Source organism: Periplaneta americana, chromosome 1 (assembly GCF_040183065.1).
Source record: "Periplaneta americana isolate PAMFEO1 chromosome 1, P.americana_PAMFEO1_priV1, whole genome shotgun sequence".
Taxonomy (NCBI): Eukaryota; Metazoa; Arthropoda; class Insecta; order Blattodea; family Blattidae; genus Periplaneta; species Periplaneta americana.
The window spans coordinates 187359726-187386216 of NC_091117.1; the positions used below are offsets into that span (position 1 = coordinate 187359726).

The 26491-nt window shown below is 36.7% G+C and overlaps 2 protein-coding genes across 3 annotated transcripts in view; one reads left to right on the forward strand and one right to left on the reverse strand.

Annotated features, from left to right (window-relative positions):
- Positions 1–26491, forward strand: part of LOC138705252 (uncharacterized) — an 84798-nt gene that overhangs the window by 47230 nt on the left and 11077 nt on the right. The window contains exon 1 of one of the 2 annotated variants that reach the window (XM_069834118.1): positions 25094–25206. The exons of the other annotated variant lie outside the window; for it this stretch is intronic. The gene's annotated coding sequence lies outside the window, so the exon portion shown is untranslated. Of the gene's footprint in view, positions 1–25093; positions 25207–26491 lie in introns of those variants that run through there. 2 annotated transcript variants of the gene reach the window in all.
- LOC138705247 (IQ calmodulin-binding motif-containing protein 1-like) lies at positions 1332–25368 on the reverse strand. Its single transcript, XM_069834071.1, has 6 exons — positions 25093–25368; positions 24544–24668; positions 20562–20698; positions 17407–17585; positions 14496–14702; positions 1332–10601 (listed from the first exon to the last, which is right to left on the reverse strand). The coding sequence occupies exons 1-5, from the start codon at positions 25184–25186 to the stop codon at positions 14557–14559; spliced, it is 681 nt and encodes a 226-aa protein (XP_069690172.1). The 5' UTR covers positions 25187–25368; the 3' UTR covers positions 1332–10601; positions 14496–14556.

Here is a 26491-nt window from a genome sequence, read left to right on the forward strand (position 1 = left end):
CTGCCAAGGACAAGCGAGACAAGTTGGTTGCCAAGGGAGTGTATAGGACCCTGTGCTCCTGCGGTGCCGTATACATATGCACAGCACAACAGAGCATCAAGACCAGGCTAACAGAACACCAACGGAACTGCAGACTTGGATAGAGAGATAAGTCGGCGGTGGTGGAATATGCATTTCAAGACAGGAGTCACGACATACAATTCAAGGACACAGACATCCTCAGCAAGAAGACTCATTATTTCCCCTCACTATATCGCGAGGCGATTGAGATACACACACATGGCAATAACTTCAACCGCAAAGAAGAAGGTCTGAAGCTCAACAATTGCTGGCATCCAGTACTGAAATGGACTCACATAAAAGCAAATCATCGACAACAGAACGACGATTGGACAATGAAAACCGAGGTCAAACGGGTGCGGATCACAGTGACAATGGGACACCACACCCAGTCCCCAGCCCTACTAAGAAGGACAGACAAACAGTTGCGGTAACAGTTGCAACAGGTACACCTACGAGAGCACTTCGACCAAGGATACCTCACCACTGATGAAGTCTGCCACAGTAGCAGACAAAACGTCTGGTAGTAACAACACCAGTAGACCATGGCACCTTAACCCGGAAGAGTTGTATCACATAGACATCAGCAGTGAAAGCCTACATGTGTTGTCACAAGATTACAACCAGCCAACAGTAAGTGGGATGCAAACTGTCGAAACACCTACAAGAGATGTTGAAGATTATGCTGAAAAGGCTGTACTAAGTCCAGAAGATGTGAGACTACACCCGAAGGCTGCACCAAGGAAAACTAATCCTACAAGAAGGAAAGAAACAAAATCGGCAATTCTCACCGTTACACCAGTGAAAGAGGCTCCAAGGAAAGAAGAAGAAGCAAGAAATGAAAGGAAAAATAAGAAAGTAGCTAATATGAGGAAAAGGATTCTTTGAAGATAAGGAAGTGAAGAAATTACGAGACAGAAAAACAACAAACGAAAGAAACTATGAATAAGCTAGTACAAATTTGTGGCAATATTCAAAATCAAACATGATATGCATACAGATTGCGTAGCAGTAAAACCTATTTTTGGTCTAAAATAAGAAAAGTTGACTAGTTAAAGGATATAGTGGTTGATCTTGTAGGAAACACAGAATCCGTGATAGGAAAGCGAAAGAAACGAGGTGTGCTAAATTTTGTAGTAGATGGATTAAAATTTCTATTTGGTACAGTTAATCAGTATGACATTCAAAGATGCAACAAACATATCAAAATGCTAGAACAAGAACAAAAGCATCTAATAGATGCTATAGAGTTACCAACAATGGGAGAAAAAAAAAAAAAAAAAGGAACAGATGACGGTTGTTATCAGAAAGAAATCTAAATCATTCTCAGATGGCAAGTTTTTTAAAGAATGCCTTCAGATATTATATATCCCTTCAAGAAAACGGAGTTTGCTAAATTAAGCTTATCATGACAGACTGTAGCTCGCCAAATTGACGAATTAATGACCAATATAGAGAGAACTTTAAAATCCCGAGGCACAAATTTCGAGTTCTAGTGATACTGCCCAGTTAGCTTTCAATATTATAGAAGAATTAGCTGCTCTCGTCCCCCCTTAAGGTACCACTAAAGCCATTGATTTTGCTCTTTGGGTCTTCTTTGCTGCGACAATTTTGTCTATTTCGAACTCCATCTTCAAGCAACACAGACTTTTTAAGACTTAAAAGACGGCTGGATTTGCGATTTAGCATTTCTGTCTGACTTAATCTTACATCTCAGTTCTCTTAACCTGAGCTTACAAGACAAAGACAAGCTAATTACAAACATGCTAGATAACTTGAAAGCATTTACGGAAAAGTTTAAAATGTGGATTCATAAACGAAGGAGATTTGTATCATTTCACATCCCTGAAAACAGTATTAAATGATGAACATAAACACTTGCTTTTGAAATATAAACAGTGCTGATTGACCTCTTGAATGAATGTAATGCCAGATTTGGAGAACTGAAATCTATGGACTTCGAATGGAGACTCTTTAACAATCCTTTCAGCATAGAGCACGTGATGCTGGCCTGTATAAAAGGCTGGCTCTTGAATATTAGTGGACTAAGGCAATTATAGACTGATTTAAAAGAAAATTACAATTTCCAGTTTCTCCTTACCCCGACATCTTACCTAAGAATGTGTTGAAAACTTCTTTTCTATTCTGCAGTCAAAGGGTGGAATAATGTTACCCCAGACTATTAGAAATTTAGATTAGATATTTGTCAGAGAGACAATTAGCAATTAACTTCTCTCGCCCTCTCAGAGCTTGATCTTGGTACTTACTGAAAAAAGAAGGCTTTCAGAAATGTACATCCAACATACAGCTGGTAGACATTAATAATTGTAATCAGTTTAATCTTTTAGGAATAAAGACAGTGCACATGAACATGTGCAGGAGACAGCACCATTATGTAGCAGGATGGGTCTGTAGTACACTGACATATGATGACTAAGAACAACTTGCATCGAATGAAGAAACATTCAGTTTAGAGGACATTCATATTTGCATGGAAAGGTACAACAATGCTGAAATGTTGTACCCAAATAAGAATGCTGAACTTTTAAGAGAAAAAATATGTTGAATATTTAACCAATATTTTATTGAATTTTTTTTTCAATAGCTCACTTTACAAAGTAAAAGAGAAAATTATATGTATAGTTGATAAAAGTGGCGGCCGCTGATCATGTTGCAGCGTTGCACAGTGACCAAGTTTTTCCCGCACATTAAAATTTTGTTTATATTAAATAACTAAACAGATTTTAAGTTTCCTTCTCGTCCAATTTAAATATATACACTTTTTTTTTATTTATATATAATTCAAGAATTCGAGTATAAAATAATCAGCATTTATAAAATTCATCAAATTGTGAATACTTCAGAAGTGGTCGTTGTGCGGCTCTAGCAACAGCCACATTCGTGTAGCAGCTGGTATTGAAGGCAGGCTCAGTTCAGAGTTCCCTATCCCAACAGTTAACACAGCTGGTCACAGCAAAGCTCTTGCAACAACCGGAAGCAAATAGTTCTTGTATTTGCCGGTAGATTGCAGAAGTGACCATTCCGAATGGACACATTCGCTGGATGAATAGTGACTTGAGACGAAATTTTCAGATTTTTTCCGAGTCTTCGTTTCTTACGTGGTTTCTCACTTCCTGACTTCCTGTTTCCTGACCAACGTGTAGCTAGGTGAGCACGTGGTCCAGTCGTTTTATAATCATGTGAAATCCATTTAATCCTCTCTTAAATATTTAGTTTTTGTTGGAATTTAAATACTTTTATGTAAATTGTGCTGCATAATACAATTTTTTTTTTTATTGGATGTTATATTTTCGTCAAGTTTGTGGCATAGGTACGTAGGCATATAATGTTATGAATTTTGTAAGATGTTTAAAAAACAGGAACTTTTCTGGATTTTAATGAGTTTTATGTGAAATGTGGTAGTTATCACAATTTTTATAGTGCATTGTGAAGTGATGTTTTCTTCAAGTTTGTGATATACATGCGTTTACCATTACGAATTCTGTAAATAGTTTACAAAACAAGAACTTCTCTGTACTTTCTGACGAAGAAAAATAAAAAAATTAAAGAACTTGGTACAGCATTGCCTGCTCTAAATATTGTCCAGACAGTTACTACAGAGAAAAGACAGTTCAAGGGAATTTTTAGAATGAAAATTTACAATAATCATGACTGGCTTTGTGGTTGTGAAGTGAAAAACGCACTGTTTTGTTTTCTGTGTATTTTGTTTGATGGTGAACAGTCGTGGACAAGAACGGGCATTACTGATATTAATCATATACGTACCAGCATTGGATTAAAATGTTCATGACCATGTATTGATAAAGGTAACTAATTCTACCCCACTCATCACACAAAGTGCAACACCTAGACCCAAACTTCACCGGCCGCCACTGGTTGATAAGCCAGTTGAGCAAAAAATATGTAATGAATATTTTAAAGTGTGTGTAAATGGGTTTTTCAATGTTAGGATCAATTGCTTTGTACGAAGTACAAATGATGTTTGTGGAAGACATGATGGACATAAAAAGGCACAAGAGGTAATGCATGTGTAAATATGTGGTAAATAATTGAAATGCTCGTATGCTTGCCAGCATTTGATCAGATAACTACAGTTCCCTCTGTCAGCTGGCAAGTATGGAAAGATGAAAATCGTCTGAAGAAATTTGTGCAGGAAGGTACAGATGCCTCAAACTAGCAAGCTATCTCGTTTGCGCAGGCCCATAGAGCACATCTCCCCACCGCTGTCCGCCTATTGCTGTGTACTGTGGACTAGAACGATACAGCTCAGTTCTAATAGAAGTTGCGAAGGCTGTATTCTGTGTAAGATTGTGTCCATGTGTGGCTGTCGTTTGTGATAGAAGTATTTCTTCTATTATGATGAGTAGTACATTATCCGGCAAAGTTCTTCATAGTCAAACTCGTGAGGTGATTTATAATGTGACGGAATTCATGAAAATAGAAACTGAAGCCGGGATATTTCTCATGTTAAGAAGATGCGGGAAAGAGTGGCAGCAGCAATAGCAGTTTCTAAGATGACGTTAACTAGGATTGCTGCAAAGAACACATTCAAAATGGATGATGTCATAGCACTGACAAGAAAAAAAAAATTAATGAAATCACGGAAGAGTCTTGGAAGAAGAAGTGCGAAAAATCCATGAAATATGAAGAGGAATATATGAAGCAGCTCCTCTAATAGAAAAAGGCGTGGACAGTTGTGAAGAGTCTAAAGAAGAAGAAGAAGAAGAAATGAACAGCGATTCAGATGGAGATTTATCGGGAGTAAAGGAGATCCCTTTGGAAGGACTAAATAGAAACTCAATTGTGTCTTCCTTTTATTGTTTTGTTCATATTGTGTAGATAAATAAGTGATCTGTTTTCTTTGATTTATAGTGAAAAATTGAAGTTTAATGACAACGCTATAATCTACAATTTGGGCACATATAACTAGAAGAATGATGGAACATTTGGGTCAATCATATATTATACTAATGAATATACCTTTGCAATTAGAATATAAATCATTAACACCAATAACATTAAACGAATTATTATGTATTAAAATACTGCTCAATATATTACAGGAAGAATGCACCTTGAATACATTATCAAGAGGTCAACTTTTCACATAATGTGACTATACATGGGTACGGATCGTAGATGGGCCCCCTTCATTGGCTGTACTACTTCCCCTCTCCAGGCAGCTTCCTAGTTTGAGTTATCTGTACTGTGCAAGAACTAGTGAATTAGATATTTGAGATTTTTCCACAATTCATGTAGCACTGTTATGAGTGATTTTTAATTCGACATATTCCTGTTAAGGCATGATAGTGGAGCACATATTTAACTCCTCAACGGTATATCCAAACGTTATTAGTTGTCCAGATATTTAGTGCCGCCTTTGTAAAAGCTAAACACTGTGGCATGACTCTGAATGAATCAGGATACGTCCTTACATTGAATGACATACCAGCTGAGCAACCAAGTCAGTAAGCATCAGTTAGATTCGATCGTTCGCTGTGCAAGCACACATGTTATTTGTCTTCCATCTTTTTGTTCGACCTCAATACAGTATTTTAACTAAAACAGCACATGATGTCTAAGGAATCACTATGACATAATGTCATAAAAACATGGAGTAAGGCCAAAGGGGAAAATAAGAGAATTTGAACTTATACTGTGGACTGTTCCTGGTATAGGTCAATCAGTAAGTGCATTTAGCATGTAGAGATGCAGACTTAGGTTTGATCCCCAGTGCCAGAGCGAAAAGAATGTTTCTTCTAAAATAGCTTACGATATAATAGATTAAAAAAACTGCAGGAATAAAAATATCATAAAAAAAAAAAGGTAAAGGTATCCCCGTAACATGCCATGAAGGCACTTGGGGGACATGGAGGTAGAGCCCCATGCTTTCCATGACCTCGGCACTAGAATGAGTTGAATCCTTGAGTGAATGTGCAGGGGCAGAAAATGTCCAGAAATTTTTCACACTTTTGGAAAAAGCATACGACAAACAAATTCAATCCCGAAAGAGTCTACAACATCGACAAGGCTGGACTTTCCATTGTCCAAAGCGAAGTTCCTCATGTCATTGCAAGGAAGGGCAAAAGACAGACAGCAGCTCTCACATCTACAGGAAGAGGTTCTACTGTCACAGTAATTGCCTACAACAATGCCTCTAAACATGGTGCAAGCACTAATGAGAGGAAGAGAAGGACGGCATACAGGAGCTGAGAACAGCAAAAAGAGTTCAGTGAATCCAGCTGGAAGATCAAATATGGGTCAGCAATTACAAAAAGGATCGAGAGATGAAGAAGATACCAAGATAAGAAGACAAGATTCTGCAAGAACTGAAAGGGATGAAGTAACATTAGCAACACCGAATAGACGTTTGTCTGTGGGAAGAAATAAGAGACAGAAAACTTACAACTTAAGAGGTTGGTGCATGAGTGACAAGACATAGGAAAGTGATAAAGTGAAAATTGTATGCATGAGTAACAAAACTTAGGAAAGTGACAAAGTGAAAAGAGTGATAGTGACAGAAAAGACGGTAAGGCAAGAGAATATTAGTGAAAAAGGATAAGATACAAGTAATAACCAGAAAGTGATAATAAGTAAGTAGTGATACAAATATAATAACGAAAGTGGGAATGGAAAAGTAATGAAACTGTAGAAACTACTTCGTCTGAAAATATACATATTAGATTAATGGGAATAAGTGGTTAGTGAACGTTAGTGATTCATGTGAATAAATAAGTTAACAGCTATGGAAAAGTTCAACTAATATAAACAATGTTGGGAACAATTAATAAGAAACTGAGAGAAGTGATTGTTTAGTTAAATGAGATTAGTTAGAATAAGACAGATAACTAGGAAAGGGAAGGATAAATATATAAAGAAGGGAGGGAAACAGAGGTGAGGGACGTGATAGAAAAGTGATCAGGGTCATTTATATGTAATAGCCGGAGGTTTAGAAAAAGCGTAAGCAGAATATTATGTATCCAAGGGAGTGATGGCACTGTATACAGAAATGTGAAGGACCATCACGAGCGATGTAAGCTGGTCGAATAAATATATCATATATCATATCATAATGAGAGGAAAGCATCCAGGTTCAATTGGCAGAGCTCACCCTTCTGGATGAGTACAATCAAATTTTTTCACAGAATGGTTTGCTCACTTCATTGAAAAAGTAGGTCCAATAGAAGAATCACCCGTTCTACTTATCTTAGATGGCCACTATAGCCATGTTCGTAATGTTGATGTCATCGATATAGCTAGAGCAAACCATGTGACCATCATTTCACTTCCTTCTCATTCTACACACAAGCTCCAGCCACTGGACAAGACCTTCATGCGTCCCTTAGAAGAATATTACAGTGGGGAAGTAAGGCAGTTTCTAAGACATTCTAACAGACCTGTTACACCATATGACATAATGGAGCTGTTCGGAAATGCTTACCTCAAAGTCCAGACTGGAGAGATTGCAGTGAAAGGATATAGAACAACTGGGTATGTCCATTGAACAAGAACATATTCTCTGATGCTGAATTCATAGCCTCCGAGATTGAGACAGAGAAAGTATGCAACACAACACCACAGATTCCAAAACACACTATCAGGGAAATAGCTACAGCCTCTGCTTTATCAGCTCCAGGTTCTACCTGGAGTCGCAGTACATGTGAGTCAATTTGATATTGTTCCAGTTCCAACCATCAAGAAAAAAGTCACCAATCCAGATTGCAAGGCTGCAGGTTCCTATGTTAACAGTGGAACACCATATAAAGAAGCGTTGTCTGTGTCTTGGGAAAAAGCTGCAATCAACAAGGGCAAGAAAAAGTTGACATTTGAAAATGTTATGTTTTATTTAACGACGCTCGCAACTGCAGAGGTTATATCAGCGTCGCCGGATGTGCCGGAATTTTGTCCCGCAGGAGTTCTTTTACATGCCAGTAAATCTACTGACATGAGCCTGTCGCATTTAAGCACACTTAAATGCCATCGACCTGACCCGGGATCGAACCCGCAACCTTGGGCATAGAAGGCCAGCGCTATACCAACTTGCTAACCAGGTCGACAGTTGAGTTGACATTTGAGGACAATCACGGTGAAAAGAAAAAAGATGCCCGTGACAGGTTCAGAAACACAATCTGGAAGCAAAGCATCAACTAGTGGAAAGGCTTCTACTAGAAGAAAAAGACATCCAAAATGGGACCAGCTGTCATAAGAATCGGAAATCAATGAAAAAGTAGGTCCAATAGAAGAGTCACCCGTTCTACTTATCTTAGATGGCCACTACAGCCATGTTCGTAATGTTGATGTCATCGATATGGCTAGAGCAAAACATGTGACCATCATTTCACTTCCTTCTCATTCTACACACAGGCTTCAGCCACTGAACAAGACCTTTATGGGTCCCTTGGAAGAATATTACAGTAGGGAAGTAAGACAGTTTCTCTATTACACCATATGATGTAATGGAGCTGTTCGGAAATGCTTACCTCAAAGTCCAGACTGGAGAGATTGCAGTGAAAGGATATGAGACAACTGGGTATATCCATTGAACAAGAATATATTCTCTGATGCTGAATTCATAGCCTCCGAGATCCAGACAGAGAAAGTATGCAACACAACACTACAGATTCCAAAACTCACTATCAGAGAAATAGCTACAGCCTCTGTTTCATCAGATCCAGGTTCTACCTAGAGTCGCAGTACATGTGAATCCATTTGATATTGTTCCAGTTCTAACCATCAAGAAAAAAGTCACCAATCGAGATCGCAAGGCTGCAGGTTCCTATGTTATCACTGGAACACCATATAAAGAAGTGTTGTCTGTGTCTTTGGAAGAATCTGCAATCAACAAGGGCAAGAAAAGATTGACGTTTGAAGACAATCACGGTGAAAAGAAAAAAGATGCCCGTGACAGGTTCAGAAACACAATCTGGAAGCAAAGCATCAACTAGTGGAAAAGCTTCAACTGCAAGAAAAAGACATCCAAAACGGGACCAGCTGTCATCAGAATCAGAAGATAATAATGCACTTCTAGATCTTTCCCTCTCATGGGTACTCACCTTGTCGTGGTGAGGGGGCTTAAACTTGTTGTTTAAGCTAACAAGTAATAAAGAGGTACCCACAGAAGCTGCATTAACACCAACGCAGTCCCACTATATTTTTCACTGCTTATGATTCATGGAGTCCGTCAGTGTAACATTCTCCGGAGGTAAAATAGTTCCTCAATCAGATCTCCGGGTAGGGACTGCACTGAGAGATGGCAAGAATCGTACTAAAGTACTTAGTTGGAACACCAAAAGTCACACCGTCCAATCAATCCTTCTCTGGATGACAGAGATAGAGATCTTGAAATTCCTCAAAGCGAATACCCAGGCAACGAGGATGCAAGTTGCATGTTTTGCGAGAGATTCTTTCCTGAAGACTCAAAAGAAGAACTTTGAGTGATGTGTTTTCAGCATAAAATGTGGCCACACAATGAATGTGCAGGAGCAGAAAGTGACATGTACATCTGTGACTTCTGTAAATGAAATGTTTGTTTTCAAGGGCATAGTCAGTATTTTAACCTGAATATTTTCTCATTTTCTGACTCTTGTGTCATTGTGTAGTTATAAAAATGTCACCAGTCAGTTGATTCTTATAGACTATATTCTACATTGTTTCAATAGATTTATGTTTGTTTTGAAGGATATTTAACAGTTCTTTATCATTTACTGCTAATTTTGTCCTACTGACTGATTTCCTTTAAAGAAATTATTCAAATATGCTTCCAATATTTAGGTTTGTTCCTGTTGTTCAATTTATAAATGTTGCAGCATTGGAACATTACTGCAGAGTAATGGAGATAATGGGGATTTGCTTGGTAGAATTGTTTTCTTGAAACTTGTAATTAGATGGTGGAAAATTGTACATGTGAAACATCCTCTTAAAGGTAGGAACTTGAGAGATGAATGTTGTGATCCTGTGCGCAGTGTGGATGACGAGAAAATTAAATTTCTTATAGAATTTAACTTGTTTTTGAAGACTTGGTATGAAATGCAAAGCAAAGGAAAATTAACTCCTGAAACATACACTGTACCGCACAGTATCTCACTAAATTCAGCTCTCATTAAAATGACAAAACACATCTTTGCTGATTATTCCTTTAAATATATTATTCTCTTAGGAAAATTTCAGACAAATATGCTAGAAGGTTGTTTCCAGATGAATGGAAAAATTAAATGTTGGAATCAGAAAGAAAACTTAAATATTTAGTTTGTTGAAAATGAACTCTCGTAAGTGTGGCTGGTGGTAGGGTGAGCCAAAGTTATTTTCAACAAGTTAAAAGCGTGCTACAAGTTACTGTACATTGTTGGTTAGTGATATTTCGTAGTGTTACATTGTTTAGTTATTTAGTAATGGAGAAAAGAAGGCAAGCAACTTTGTTTATTTTTTTTCGTCTGCAAACAAAAAAAAAAAAAAATGTTCAGAATCAACAGAAATTACAGGAACAGATAATGCCTCTGCAGGACCCAATGAAGACCTCGATCCTGGAATGAGACAACCAGATAGAAGCCAGCTTTGTCAACTAGCTAAACCATAACCTAGTACTTATCTAATATTCAAAACAATCATTCAAACCTTAGCCAGAACTAAAACCGTTATGATATAGGCACCTTTTATTCACAGAATTGCCGTCATGAAGACCAAGAAATTTATAACTATATTACGAAAACATGGGTGCCAACACCAAATTTTAGATTTCCTCATGGTAAAAGAAATTTCAACACTAATGGGAGACAGAATTTCAATGGTTAGCTTATTCCGAAGCAAATGAGGGCTCTCTTTCTGTAAGTTTTGTGTGACTTTTGCAGCTGAATTTGATTCAGGGAAAGGTGCACACGTTCAGTTGAGCTCATTAGAAAAAAAAAACATTAACAAAATGGAAAAATGCGAAACAAGAATTCAAAGACCACGAAAAAAAGGGCATCACATAAAAGTGTGTATTTTATTACAGAATTTTATTTCAGTTTTTGAAAAAAAAATACAGATGATGTTAACATTCAAATGAACACATAGTTGAAAAAAACAATAAGTGAAAACAGAGGAAAGCTTGCCCCTATTGTTAATACTGTTTTGTTCAGTGGACGAGAGGGTTTACCATTGAGCGAACACAAGGAGTATGGACAACTGCCACTTGACTATAGTGCAAGTGGAAATTAAGATTCAGAAATTTTTTTTTCTAAGATGTTTTTATTAAAAGTACCAGGTCTCTTGGACCCTTGCCTTTTACCAAAATATGATTTTTTAAATTGAAATGTAAATAGGTTTTGTTAAAGAAAATTGATTACTAAAACCGTCAAAGACGGAAGTATTTGTTTGAATTTATGTTATGTCTCTTAGTAAAGGATTGACATGATGAAGTAGCTTATTCCTGTATGTAATCTGTAGATCTTGAATATGAGCAACCAGGAAGGGTATATGAAGTTCACTGTAGAGTCTGACATTGTTCGTGAGGTAGTGTGCACCAGTGATTGTTCTGCAGACAGCTCTTTGAATTCCTTCCAGACTCTTCAGGTGGCGAGGATGAGCTTGGCCCCATATCTACAGCACTAGTGGATGTATGATCTGATGACTCATGTATAGAGCAGGACTTTTGCTTTCCTTGAAGTCAGACTTTTGAAAAGTGGATAGAGTATCTTTGAAATGCTTTGTCTCTTATGTTTTGAATGTGATGCCTGTAAGATAAACGTTTGTCTAGAAGTGCTCCAAGATATTTAACTGATGTGGTAAAAGGTATTATTTGGTTTTGAATACTCAGTTGGTCTATAATCCTGGGAAAATGTTTAGTAAAGACCATCAATTGAGATTTTTCGCCGTTTACTTTTAACCTCCATTTGGTTGACCATTGTGTTAATATATTTAGGGCATTTTGCATGTTGACACAAGCTGCATGAATATTAAAAGATTCAGAATTAAGGCAGGAGATGTGACTCTAAAAAACCATCTTGACAGTGCAGATGTTAATGCAACTTATCTGAGGAAAGGTATTCAGAACGAGATTACCGACTCTGCTGGTTGTTCAGTATGTAAAAAATGTGTTGAGAAAATAAACAAATCTAAGTTTTTCAGTGTGCTGGCTGATGAAACTGCTGATATTTCTGGGACAGAACAGTTTACACTTTGTGCATGATATGTTGATAAAGACAAAGGTGAATTCATAATTAGTGAAGATTTCCTCAGATTTGTTCCTCTTTACGATCTCCGTGGATTTGTTTTAGCTGATGTTTTAAAAGAAAACATTCATGATGTGGGATTACATCTGAATGATGTTCGTGGATTGGGTTTTGATGGTGCAGCCAATTTGAGCAGTATCTTTAATGGTTGTGCAGTTTCCTTGTTGGTTGAACTATTTTCTCTTATCATTGAATCTGTGACAGAAATACAAGAATTCACAGATACTGAATCTGTGACAGAAACACAAGAATTCACAGATACTGAATCTGTGACAGAAATACAAGAATTCACAGATACTGAATCTGTGACAGAAACACAAGAATTCACAGATACTGAATCTGTGACACAAAAAAAAGAATTCACAGATACCGAATCTGTGACAGAAATACAAGAATTCACAGATACTGAATCTGTGACAGAAATACAAGAATTCACAGATACTGAATCTGTGACAGAAACACAAGAATTCACAGATTCTGAAATTTTCATTTTTGGCAGCCATACAGAAATCAACATTCTTGCTGTCTATGATTGTAGCTAGCCACGTTTTTAGCCTGTTGCATGGTTTAGTCAGTCTACTACAATCAAAACAGATGGACCATAGGACATGTGTTGAACTGTGTGAAAATCTAGGAAGAGAACTGAAAGATTGAACTGTGTGAAAATCTAGGAAGAGAACTGAAAGATTTTCGATTACATTTTCAGTCAATGTACAAAGAGCCAGAAAGTGTTGCTGAACTTACTGGAATTACGGTGGAAATTCCAAGAACTGCAGGGAGACAAACACTATGTTCTAACTCCAAGACAGAGAGTCCTGAAGAGTATTTTAGACTTTCAATTTTTCTTCCCCTCTTAGACTATTTCATCAGCCAGCTGAAGGATAGGCGCTGATATATACTGCTTATTTATTAATTATTATTACTGTATCATTTATTAATATGAATATTATTAGCGATAGAGGCAAGGGAATTACTTCAAAAGTACGCACACCACATATGCCCCACTTGGGTCCATGGACACATTGGTGTAAGAGGAAATGAAAGAGCTGATGAGCTAGCGAAAGCAGCAGCCTCCAGCAGCGAAACTCCGACATACACTTTACTACCAATATCTTATATCAAGAAACAAATACGACAACAGACTCATCAAAACTGGAGTACTAGATGGACGACAAGCACAACCGGTCACTAACAAGAAACACCTACTTCCCAACAATCCACGACCGACTCAAAAGCCATCACTTCAAATCTACTTTCATAACAACACAGTTTCTTTCTGGACATGGTAAATTTGGAACTTACTTCGACAGGTTCAACATTCCAGCAGACATCGACTCTACTTGTTCCTGCCACGAAGACCTTCACAGTGTGAAACACCTTCTGTTTGACTCCCCCATTATTGAAGTAAAGAGATTTGAGCTAAACACACATCTTCTGGACTGTAACACCGAGTTATGCTTGTCTGACTTACTAATTTACTGATATTTCATTTTTAAAGAAAGCAAATATATATATATACTTTTTTGCATGCCCATAAGTATTTCTTCACTTACTACTTGAGGCACAAGCTGCCACTGCATCTTGTTAAGAGATAAAATAAGTGGAACAAAATGAGAGTAACTGACAAAAATAAATATTAATCCGAGAACATTTCAAAACATCAAGCAAACAAACAAATCCCTTGCACAACAGCCTATAGAGGTCCAATTCCTACCAGCTAGTTAGCACAATGATCCACCCAGCCATTATAGCTAGCTTGCAAAACTGAATTTTGCTACTCGCTGTAGCTGCTCAAATTCATCTTGATGGATGGGCACTGGTTCCATACACTGGCCGAAATTTCACGAGTACAAGAAGGCTCAAGAAAGAATTTTTCGTTGAGATTTCTTGCTCTCTGATAAAGGACATTAAAGGAACACATACACCAATATTTTACGATCTTACTTATGTTTCACGGATGTTAACATACATCACTACTGACGTCAACATAGCGTCAACCGTTTAGCGGATCACTAGGGTGCAAAAACTATCTTTTTATTTACAAATTAAAATACCATTTGTCTTCGATGTAGTAATCGACATTTGTATATTGGTCTTATTAGTTATCTTTGCTAAAATGTCTTTACATGCAATTCATACATCATATTTAAACAAGAAAACTCCAGTAATTATTCTGGGATATTATAGCTGCAGCAGGTATTCACACACCTGTAACATCAACTGCCAGCAACTGCAACATGATGTATACTGCCATAGCATCAGAGCAGCACTACATTTTGAGATTACTCCACCAGGGAGCGCTGAGAGAACGCAATTTCTGCTTGTGAGAAAGTCGAGCAGCAGTTGCAAGAGGCAGTGAAGAGCAGTGGTACCAACTAAAATCGACATTTTCACTTTCTGACAGCGCAGGAAGATCTGTAACGAAACACGCAGTGCAAGTCCAGAATTAGATTCATTCCTTCAATTATGATGAACCACAATGGTAACATAATACCGTATTTTCTCGAATACCCCACACCCTTAAATAAGCAGCACATCTCACTTTAGAAAAGGGGAAAAGAAGAAAAAAACACATAGATAAAACTTTCAATAAATGTATTCACGATAAATTAAAAACAATTAAACACAAATATAGTCCAGTTAACAATAAATTTTATCCCGCAACAGGACACATTTCAAAGTCATCCTATGTGTGTGCACTGTATGCATGTCAGTTGTCTTTCTTAATCAGCCATTTACACGATATCCTGCAATATTAATAGCATACATCAATAAATTAACTACCTTTATTTGTATGATATTATGTGGTTTGTTATAATAAATACTTGCTATCACTATCTGCAGTTTTCATCATCATCATTGTTGTTGGCCAGGCAATAGGCTTCACTGTCACTTCTCCATACACAATCGTGCTCTATTTCGTGCAGCTGACTGAAGATGCTACACTTTTTTACAAGAGCGAATGAACCCATTGAAAATATAAGACGCACAGACTATACACTTATCACACTTGAACTTGAAAAACATTATGAAACATTCTTCGGAGAAGAACAAAATGGCTTCCGAAAGGGAAGATCATGTTGCAATGGATATTTTACATTAAAATTATTGATGGAAAAACACCGGGAATTCAACTTAGAAACACATATTGCTTTCATTGATTTGGAAAAAGCATTTGATAGGGTGAAGAGAAATAAATTATTAAATGTATTAGCCACCGATCATGTTCCACAACTTATAACAAACATATATAATATCTATAAAAAAAAAATCTAATTGCAGTAAGGTGTGACAATAAATTATCGCATTGGACAGAAATTCATACAGGAGTAAGACAAGGCTGCAGCCTTTCACCGTTGCTATTTATTATATACAGTATATGAATCAAATATTTAGAGAATGGAAACAATTGCCTCATGGATATATACAACTCAATAGACATTTACAACTAGATTCATTACTTTTTGCAGACGATTTAGCTCTGGTGGCATCCTCAGAAGATGAATTACAACGTTCAATTTTTAATTTTAACAAAATTGGAATTAAATATGATATGAAAATCAATAAAGAAAAAACTAAAATTATGGCCTTCTGCGGAAAATACCCTGTACCTAGCAAAATATGTTTAGATTAAAAAATATTGGAAAGGATAAATTATTTTACATCTCGGATACACATTATTTTTTTTCGATGAAGTAGACATTTCACAGAAAATTTCTAAATACACCAAAACAATGGGGATAATTAACACCCTTATGAAACCTTCCCTAGTACAAAGGCACACTAGAATTCGCCTATACAAGACCTTGGCGAGACCTGTACTTTGTAACGGCAGTGAGGCATGGACATTGAGGAAGAAAGACGAAAGCAGAATAACGGCTAATGAAATGAAATTTATGAGATATACAGCGGGATATTTGAAATGGGATCACAAATGCAATGAAGATGTAATGGAAGAATTACAACTAGAACCTGTAATTAATCACGTAAAACATTATCAGAACAATTGGATAAATCATCTGCATCGCATGCATAGAGATAGAATCCCAAAAGTCATGCTCCACTATCGTCCAAACGGGAAGAGATCTCTCGGTCGTCCAAAGAAGCGCTGGATTGAAAATTCAACTGTGAGATCGTAACAGGCCATTTGGCCTAATAGTTGAAGGGAAGAAGAAGAAGAAGAAGAAGAAGAAGAAGAAGAAGAAGAAGAAGAAGAAGAATTAAAATACCCGCATGGGAAGATAATGGAATGTGTTACCACCTCAGGAATTGCATGGGAGAAAAATTCGGGTAATGTTGCCAACTTCGTATTCTTTACTTGTATTATTTTGGAAAAAAAAAAGTGGGTAGGGTATTCGATAAAATAAGGTAATTGTTAAATTAGCAAACGTTCTAATATACAAAAAATATTCGAAGTCTGTTAAATTAGGAGTTAACTATTAGTGACGATAAGGCACCTGAAACTCATGATTCATGTCTGGATACTTTCTTTGAAAACTAGAGATATTATTACATCACTTTTTCTTATGTATTCAACAGTGTAGTTTCGTCGAAAATGAACTAGCGTTGATTCTTAAACCAAATGAGTATATTATGTTGTATGATTATGCAGAAAAAAAGATTCCTTTATTCTACAAGATGAGGTTCATGCATTCATTGGAATAATGCAAAACCACAATCTATCCCTTTGTCATCTATTTCAGAAGTCCAGAAACCATTTTCAACCATGTTAGCTATGTAGTCATATCAGACTGTCTAAATCAGCATTTTTCAACATGTGGCATACTAAAGGTGTAATTTAAAATCCCATGGCACACTCATATAATCTAAACCAGTGGTTCCCAACCAGGGAATAATTTGGAGAGTTTTAGGAGGGAATGTGTTTAATGAATTTTGACTTATGGTGCATTTGCTAAAAATTGACTATTTGGACTTACTTTTTTACTACTCTCTTTGCTTTTATTTTTCCAATTTTTGCTACTGCAACCTTTACTCTTTTCATTTTCTCGCAGCATACCAGTGGATCATTCACGGTACACTTTGGTTGAAAATAGCTGGTCTAAATCATCATACTGCAGCTATATACAGTGGGATCTCAAATCTACCAGAGCATCTTTACCTTTCATCAGCATTGAGATGGCTTCCAATTGCGCACACTTCATTTCTATACTCTGTTGTCGGTTGTTCCTTTCACCAGCTTTCCAGTAGAAGTTTGTTAGTTTTTTTTGCACTTCCAGGTGCGCCTCAGTCATCTCTTTCATTCCTGGGAAGATTACATTGTCATGGTTGTCCTGCCACCTGCAGAAACAATTTGGAACTACAATAAGCATGCCATGGAACATGTTGCACAAGTTAGTCGTTATGAGTGTTTGCAAATTTTACATAAGAATTCTTGATATATTTTGAAAACAATGTGTCCACTGACATGTAAGTGTTTCAGTTCCGGCAATGATGTGAAATTTGTGAAGTTCAAAACTGTTTAAAGCTGATTTTCTCACAATGATGAGTTAATCAAAATCATTTATTTCTATTTAAGAAGCATTTTAAAATTTATTTTATGTCCTTTAAAATCTTCACCTGACACAATTAGGAACATAAAATCCAGACGTTTAAGATGGGCAGGGCATGTAGCACGTATGGGCGAATCCAGAAACGCATCTAGAGTGTTAGTTGGGAGGCCGGAGGGAAAAAGACCTTTGGGGAGGCCGAGACGTAGATGGGAAGATAATATTAAAATGGATTTGAGGGAGGTGGGATATGATGATAGAGACTGGATTAATCTTGCTCAGGATAGGGACCAATGGCGGGCTTATGTGAGGGCGGCAATGAACCTCCGGGTTCCTTAAAAGCCAGTAAGTAAGTAAGTCCTTTAAAATACATAATTACGCATATGGTGTCTAAGCTCAAGATATTTTCTGCACCAAATCTATTTTTAGAATAAAATTGCTTGTACATGATCAAATTATTGTCAAATTCAGTATTTTACAATACTTTCCAAGACTTGACAATACCTGATATGTGTATTGTAAAAGTCTTTGATTGCCTTGAAAGTAAATAAGAATATGCTCTAATTGATCAAAGACTTTAGAATTCTTTGAAGGAATTGACCAATGGGATTCGAAAATATTATGGTGCCAAGAACCATAGAAAACATGATGTCCTGGCTGAGAGAAGTTGTTTGCGAGTTAATTCAATTATATGAATTAAACCCATGCCATGGGTACTGTGGAGTACTACAGTAAAATTTAGAAAAACAATGCATATAAGGAAACTGCAATGCAGATATCTAGACTTAAGTATCAATACACGTATTTTTTAATTAAGAAGATTCTAACCTATAATCTAGGTGAATAACTAATTGTAAATATTTTATTTTAAAACAATATGCAATTGTAATATTATTAGTTTTAGGGTACCATGCAATGTAATACAAATATTGTTTTGTACAGCCTACTTATTCTCCAAAAGATTTACATATTTATATTGTAATACTTGATAGATAGACCTACATAGGTGACAATGGACTTGAAGCATATGTTTTAAAATCTTATCAAATCTTTAGCATATGAAATAATCTTTGGCAAGTAATTTTCAATATATCTTTTAAAATATTGAATTGGAAGAAAAATTGATTGTGTACAAGCAGCTAAGTGTGATGAGAGAAAAAGTGATCAAGAGAAAAATAATTTTTAATCAGTTTCCTTTTAAAATATTGAATTGGAAGAAAAATTGTGTACAAGCAGCTAAGTGTGATGAGAGAAAAAGTGATCAAGAGAAAAATAATTTTTAATCAGTTTCGTCAAGTCATTTATTTTATTTATTTATTTATTTAGAAGATTTATTTCTACGCCAGAGTTAAGTTAATAAAGCCTTCTCTTCCACTTAACCAGTATAAATGTTGTTGTTGTTTTCTAATGCCAGGCATTTGACAATAAAGTCATTTGACCTCTTGCACTCCAATATTTTTTAACAACAAAATGTTGACCTGACAGTTATTACATTGACACATTGCACTGTGCAGTATTTTTGCATTTTAAAAAGTTTTAAATTGCAATACAATTCATTGGGAAGGACAGAACTCCAGTTGACATTAGAAAATATATTTCATTTCACACCACTCAATTGCCATGATCTTCTGTTGCCTATTAGGCAACAATGAGAATGTTCAGATAAAAGAATTCGTAATACTCAAAGAATTCTACAACTCTAAATTGCCTCATGTTATATAAAGACTGTTGAAAATAATAAAAGCCAGGAGTTAACACAGTCAATCTTGCACATAGAATACCAGACCAGACAAATACACAGACAGAACTTATTTAAGAATAGAGAGACAAGATGCTTAGGAAAGTTCAGGATAACAGGCAGGGTTTGGAATTGAACGGGTTATATCAGCTTCTTGTCTATGCAGATGACGTGAATATGTTAGGAGAAAACAGACAAACGATTAGGGAAAACACGGAAATTTTACTTGAAGCAAGTAAAGTGATCGGTTTGGAAGTAAATCCCGAAAAGACAAAGTATATGATTATGTCTCGTGACCAGAATATTGTACGAAATGGAAATATAAAAATTGGAGATTTATCCTTCGAAAAGGTGGAAAAATTCAAATATCTTGGAGCAACAGTAACAAATATAAATGACACTCGGGAGGAAATTAAACACAGAATAAATATGGGAAATGCGTGTTATTATTCGGTTGAGAAGCTCTCATCATCCAGTCTGCTGTCCAAAAATCTGAAAGTTAGAATTTATAAAACAGTTATATTACCGGTTCTTCTGTATGGTTGTGAAACTTGGACTCTCACTCTGAGAGAGGAACATAGGTTAAGGGTGTTTGAGAATAAGGTGCTTAGAAAAATATTTGGGGCTAAGCGGGATGAAGTTACAGGAGAATGGAGAAAGTTACACAACACAGAACTGCATGCATTGTATTCTTCACCTAACATAATTAGGAACTTAAAATCCAGACGTTTGAGATGGGCAGGACATGTAGCACGTATGGGCGAATCCAGAAATGCATATAGAGTGTTAGTTGGGAGACCGGAGGGAAAAAGACCTTTAGGGAGGCCGAGACGTAGATGGGAGGATAATATTAAAATGGATTTGAGGGAGGTGGGGTGTGATGATAGAGACTGGATTAATCTTGCACAGGATAGGGACCGATGGCGAGCTTATGTGAGGGCGGCAATGAACCTTCGGGTTCCTTAAAAGCCATTTGTAAGTAAGTAAGTAAGTAAGTAAGTAAGAGAGACAAGATGCACAGATTCTTACCTGCACACCTCGTCCTGCAAGACCTGCAGTCTATCCTCGCTAATCCTTTGAGTCAATGGAGCAAATTGGCTGTAATTCTTCTTCTCTGCTCGATTATGAAGCCAATGGCGAACCCTTCTCTGTATGGTTATAGCAGCCTGCCAGCAAATCAAGGAATCATTATAAACAATCTTCATCTCAGGTCAGTTGGGTAATCACTTGTAGTTAAAAACCGTAAGACATATTTAGCTCAAACAAGGACAGCATTCTTGGGGAAAACCAGCACTCCAAAGTTTAGGCACACTGCTCTGATTTGATATTTGGAGGATCCATACGATGAGCTCAACAATTTTCATCAAGAAAGTGGACGGATACTTATTTTCTCTTATATCATTAATACTGGCAGGGCTAGTGATCTTGATACCTGACAAGCAAACATTGTTATGGGGGCAGATAAAAAAAAAGTTATTTTTCTTTCATCATGTTAATAAAGTCAAAACAAGTGCTTGTACAAATTCTGGCCACTTGAGCGCAATTATGAGGGGCGTAAAAAATAAGTTTCCCCGGAGCCGTTTACAGAAAGAAAACACAATTTCATGGAAAGATTTATTGGAACAGATACAGGAATTGTTGAGCTATTTTTTAACTTTCCCACTGATATTGAGACATTTGTCATTCCATGGGATCGACAGAGTGGTGCATTTCGTAATTGGATAATTAACCATAATGCACTGTTAAATATTGTTTTGTATTTTTATTTTATTTTACTTGGTTATTTAATGACGCTGTAACAACTACGAGGTTATTTAGAGTCGATGGGATTGGTGTTAGCGAGATAATATTTGGCGAGATGAGGCCGAGGATTTGCCATAGATTACCTGACATTTGCCTTATGGTTGGGGAAAACCTCGGAAAAAACCCAACCAGGTAATCAGCCCAAGTGAAAATCGAACCTGCGCCGGAACGCAACTCCGGATCAGCAGGCAAGCACCTTAGCCGACTGAGCTATGCCAGTGGCATTGTTTTGTATAAATCTGAAGTTTGATTAGTGTAATACAGTAGCGTGCAAATTAATCCGAACACGACATATTTTTACATTTTCTGTCATTGTTGGCCTCACAGCTGCTCATACCACTTTAATTGACATCTGTAGTATGTGTAATTCCATTGTTGAAGGTCTGTCATTATTTTTTTTATAATATGTGACATTTTGCCTGTCGTTTTGTACTTATAAGCATTTCAGTTGTGTTGAAGACTTAATACTGCAATCCTGTGTACATTCTGTCGTCTTCACAAATGGATACAACTCCACGAAAATGGTCTAAAATTATAACATTAGCAGAGCATTCTTCTATGACACAGAGGCAAATTGCTGCAGAATGTCACATCGGTTTGGCTACTGTTAATTCGATCATAAAATGATACAGGGAGACTGGATCCATCACACCCCAGAAAAAAGGAAACTGTGGCCGGAAAAAGGAAGACTTCACCTGCAGATGATCGTTTAATTGTCAGGAAAAGTAAATTAAATCCTAGACTAACTGCTGTCGACTTAACCCGCGAGTTAATGGCTACCACTGGGGCGAATATTCACGTCACAACAGTGCGGCGTAGACTTTTGGAAGCTGGATGAAAGGCTTGTAAACATATTAAGAAGCAACTGCTAACCCCTGTTATGTGCAAAAAACGCTTAATGTGGGCAAAATTACATCAACACTGGACAGTGAATGACTGGAAGAATGTACTTTTTTCTGATGAGTCTCATTTCGAGATCCACGGCCACCGTCTTTCTTATGTACGGAAAGGATCCGAAAAAGTAACAGCAGCTCATCTCCAACAAGCACCCAAATACCCCCCTAAAGTAATGTTTTGGGGTTGTTTTACACATGAAGGGCCTGGAGCATTAATACCTATCAAGGGAATGATGAATTCTGACAAATATATTCACTTATTGGAAACCAGAATCGTACCCCAGCTGCAAAAATCATTTCCGGATGGCAGAGGTGTGTTCCAACAAGACCTGGCACCATGCCATACGCCTCGAAAAACTACAGAATTCTTCAACAAGAAGAATATTCAGGTACTCCCCTGGCCAGGCAACTCACCCGACATCAACCCCATTGAGAGCTTGTGGTCGGTCAATTTGCAAAAGAAGAATGCAAAAAATGGATTGTTCTACAAAGGAGAAGATGATTTCTGCCCTCATTGGTGTATGGTTTCGCGATGAAGAAATAAAGAATATTTGTGGGAAATTAGTGGAATCCATGCCAAATCGTCTCAGAGCTGTTATTAGGAACAAGGGAGGCCACATAGATTACTGAGGTATGTCCTAGATCCTTTTTTTATCCCGTTTGAGTGTTTTTGCATAAGTCATTACGTTGTTCGGATTAATTTGCACGCTACTGTATGTTACTAGTTAGTGATGCATGCATTGGAGGGGGAAAGGAACTGGTCACTCTACCCCATTATCTCTCGACCTTGTTGCCTGATTGGTGTCACTTATGAGATTCCAACCTTTTTTTGGTCAGTTGACTAAACAACAAACAAAAACGATGTTTCACAATTATAGAGAAAAGCTGGTTTTATATATGTCTTATAGCTAGGTGGAGTTTAATTAAATTATGAACCCCATTTTGCAGCAAATCTTTTGAGGAGATTCATTTGATCTCTCGCTTTTTTTAGCTATATTTTCTTTGTGTTTCTACCATGAGATTTTTGAATCTAAAGTTATGTCTAGGTATTTTGGTTCTTGGTGTGTTCTGATTTCTTGATCATGAATTTTTAGATGTATAGTAGGAGTTTTATGTGCAGATGATGACACTGCTAAATAAGAAAGTTCTTAAAGTTGTTAAAATTTCAGGGCTCTTCAACTAAACCATTATGAATAAATAAATATGGTTTATTTAACGACACTCGCAACTGCAGAGGTTATATCAGTGTCGCTGGTGTGCCGAAATTTTTGTCCCACAGGAGTTCTTTTACATGCCAGTAAATCTACTGACATGAGCCTGTCGCATTTAAACACACTTAAACGCCATTGACCTCGGCCGGGATCGAACCCGCAACCTCGAACACAGAAGGCCAGCGCTATATAAACTGCGCTACCGAGGGCGTCAACCATTACGATATTAAATAGATATGCCTATGTACAATGTGTTTATTAAAACTGAGATGTCCAGAGACCATCTAAGCATTTCTATATGCCTTCTTTATTCCTTCTCTATCCAGATCTATTTCTGAATTCAATACAGCAATGCTCAAGTATTGCTTAACATAGGCCGTGTCTCAAAGCTCAAGTCCAAACTACACACTAGTGACTAGCAACTAGGTGACTGTAAACTACACACTAGGGAGCTTTGGAAATGAATGCTTGGAACATTGACTATTTTTCTAAAAACTATGACATCACGGTGCAGCACTGAATTAAAAAGGCAGTGTCCTAATGCAGTTTCATTACGAGTTATGTGGAAAAGATAAGAAGGGCCTAATATATTACAATAATGTTTAAAACATTGTGCAGAAGGTACTAACAATGTCAGTGTTCAAAGTTAACGTGTTATTCTACACTATATTTACAGTATTTCACTTCCAAAGCATTTTAAAATTTCATAACCCCAATTGCTGTTGAGGTATCCATGTTTGTTTAGTGAACAAGTCAACAATCAAGCAAGCATTTTCGTTTACTAGCTACTACGGACTTGATTGCTATGCACTATGTAGTTTTGGATCATAACTTCTGACGTCACATCCGGCTATTTAGTCAACAATCTAGTTCACTTCAGCTGAAAATGTAGCTTTGAGACACGGCCATAGTTAAAACTCAGGAAGTTAGTCTAAATAACCTATCCTAACCACACTCACACTCATCTGGAAATTTCAACAATCCTAGAATATGTGTATTAGATACATGCAACATAAATATCCGTAATTGGGCCAGTAAAAAAACAGCAATAAAAAAAAACTTGGGCGAGTCAAAGTAAACCCACATTACAATAATACTCACCCTTTCCTTCACCAATTCAGTTCTAATTTCAGAAAATGTCCGTCTTGCTCTATATCCTCTCCAAGCTGTTTGTATTTTTCTAGCGGAGGTTTCCCTCAAATCATTCAAGTAAAAGGTTAATCTGTCTGAAAATATATGCAAAGAATTATGATTTTTCCACTTTTTGCAGAAGAAAGATCCATTTTCTTTATCGTTTTAACATTCGTTGCACTTATAGGCTACATTAATAAAGTTTACTAATTTGCAAGGTTAGGTTTGTAGGCTATATAATCTAGGCTATGTAACTAATCGTGCATTATATTAATATCTATATTACCTAACCACATGAAAACATGAATTCCTAATTTAATGACAAGATGTTCGTATAAATTACTGTACCGTAACTATATATTTAATTAGTCGAAAACATTATTTCCTAATCTAATGGTACGATGTTTATTACAATCTATCTCTAGTTAAAAACATTAATTCCTAATTTAATGGCAACAAGTTTGTTTGGTGCACAGTAAACTAAGAAATTCGTATACACGAAAAATTGTGTACCGGTACCTGCTGGTAAGGAACTGAGCACTTCCAGATGAAGCTCTAAGAATCTTCTACGAGTTATATTATTTTTTCGTTGGATCCAAGTTTCAACATCCATTTTAAATCGCAATTACAAATGTACGTATAAACAAAAATATGAAATAAAACTGTCCTTCATAAAATTCATTTACTTTCAAGGAAGCGAGAAAACTGTCCATTTATGCCTCTTATGCAAGCGTGGTTGCTATGGTAACCAGCGAATAGGAGCTGTGGTAAGCAGTGTTGCCATTCTAACAACTCTAAATTCGGCAAGTATGGCTATTTTTATATACCTTGTATCAATTTTATGGTTTTAACGATTTCAGTCTATTCCTGCAGATGAAGAAATGATATCGTTCACATAATTAAGTTGTGACACTGGGATCATATTATTGTATTACTATTGTATGTCTAACGCGGGTTCCGAGTTGGGGTGTGTGACGTCATGTGGTCAAAACCATAGACAAATGTCAAAACCATTTGTCTATGGTCAAAACACTCAAAACCTGAACTAAATGAACCCGTGATGCAATTATACCACCACTTCCACTGGCACAGTTTTCTTTTTACAGTATGGTACCAGTAACTAACATAATGCCAACGAGCACAGAATGTGCTCGTTGCATAATGCTATCCTCTGGATTGGGTATTTTCTTAAAATTTGGAAACACTCCTAGCTACATTATTGAACTTCCTAAGCCAGGAAAGAATAAAATTACGATCCACAAAATTAATCACCCTATTTAGTCCAACCAGGGTTGCCATACGTACGACTATAGTCGTACACATACGAATATTTTGACTAATTATACGAGGTACGACCGCAATCTATGTCGTACGCAATTTTGTACAACCATTTCACTGAAGGGAAAAAATAATTGGGAACTTATAATGTTGGTCTGTAATTAAAATAAAATTGATGGATAATTCGTCCCTTTTAGACAAGTTTTCTTCATTTAATATGTCCTGGACTAATATGAAAGAAACATGCTTTTAAGGGGGGGGGTTGAAAATCGTTCTGGTAACTATGCTTACCATGCAAGTCATAATTTGTCATCTTGAGCTCTAGATTTCACGTAGACGGCGCAGTTATATCAAAATAATACGAGTTTAATTTTATTAACTTCCTTGTTTTTTCGATAAAGAAAATCTTTTATCAATTAAGTAGTACCGCAGTAGCATCAAGAAGTCTAAACACCCCGACATTATAGAGGTGTCGGGTTTGAGTCGACTGTAGATGAATTAATTTTCAGCCGCCGCATTTATTGATACTAAAATAATCCTACCTGCCGCTGCTCCGGCCAAAGATCAAATTCTGCTGACTTTAAATATAAGAAAGTTTATTCTAACCAAGCGTCATCGTGCACGCCTTACTGCGATGACA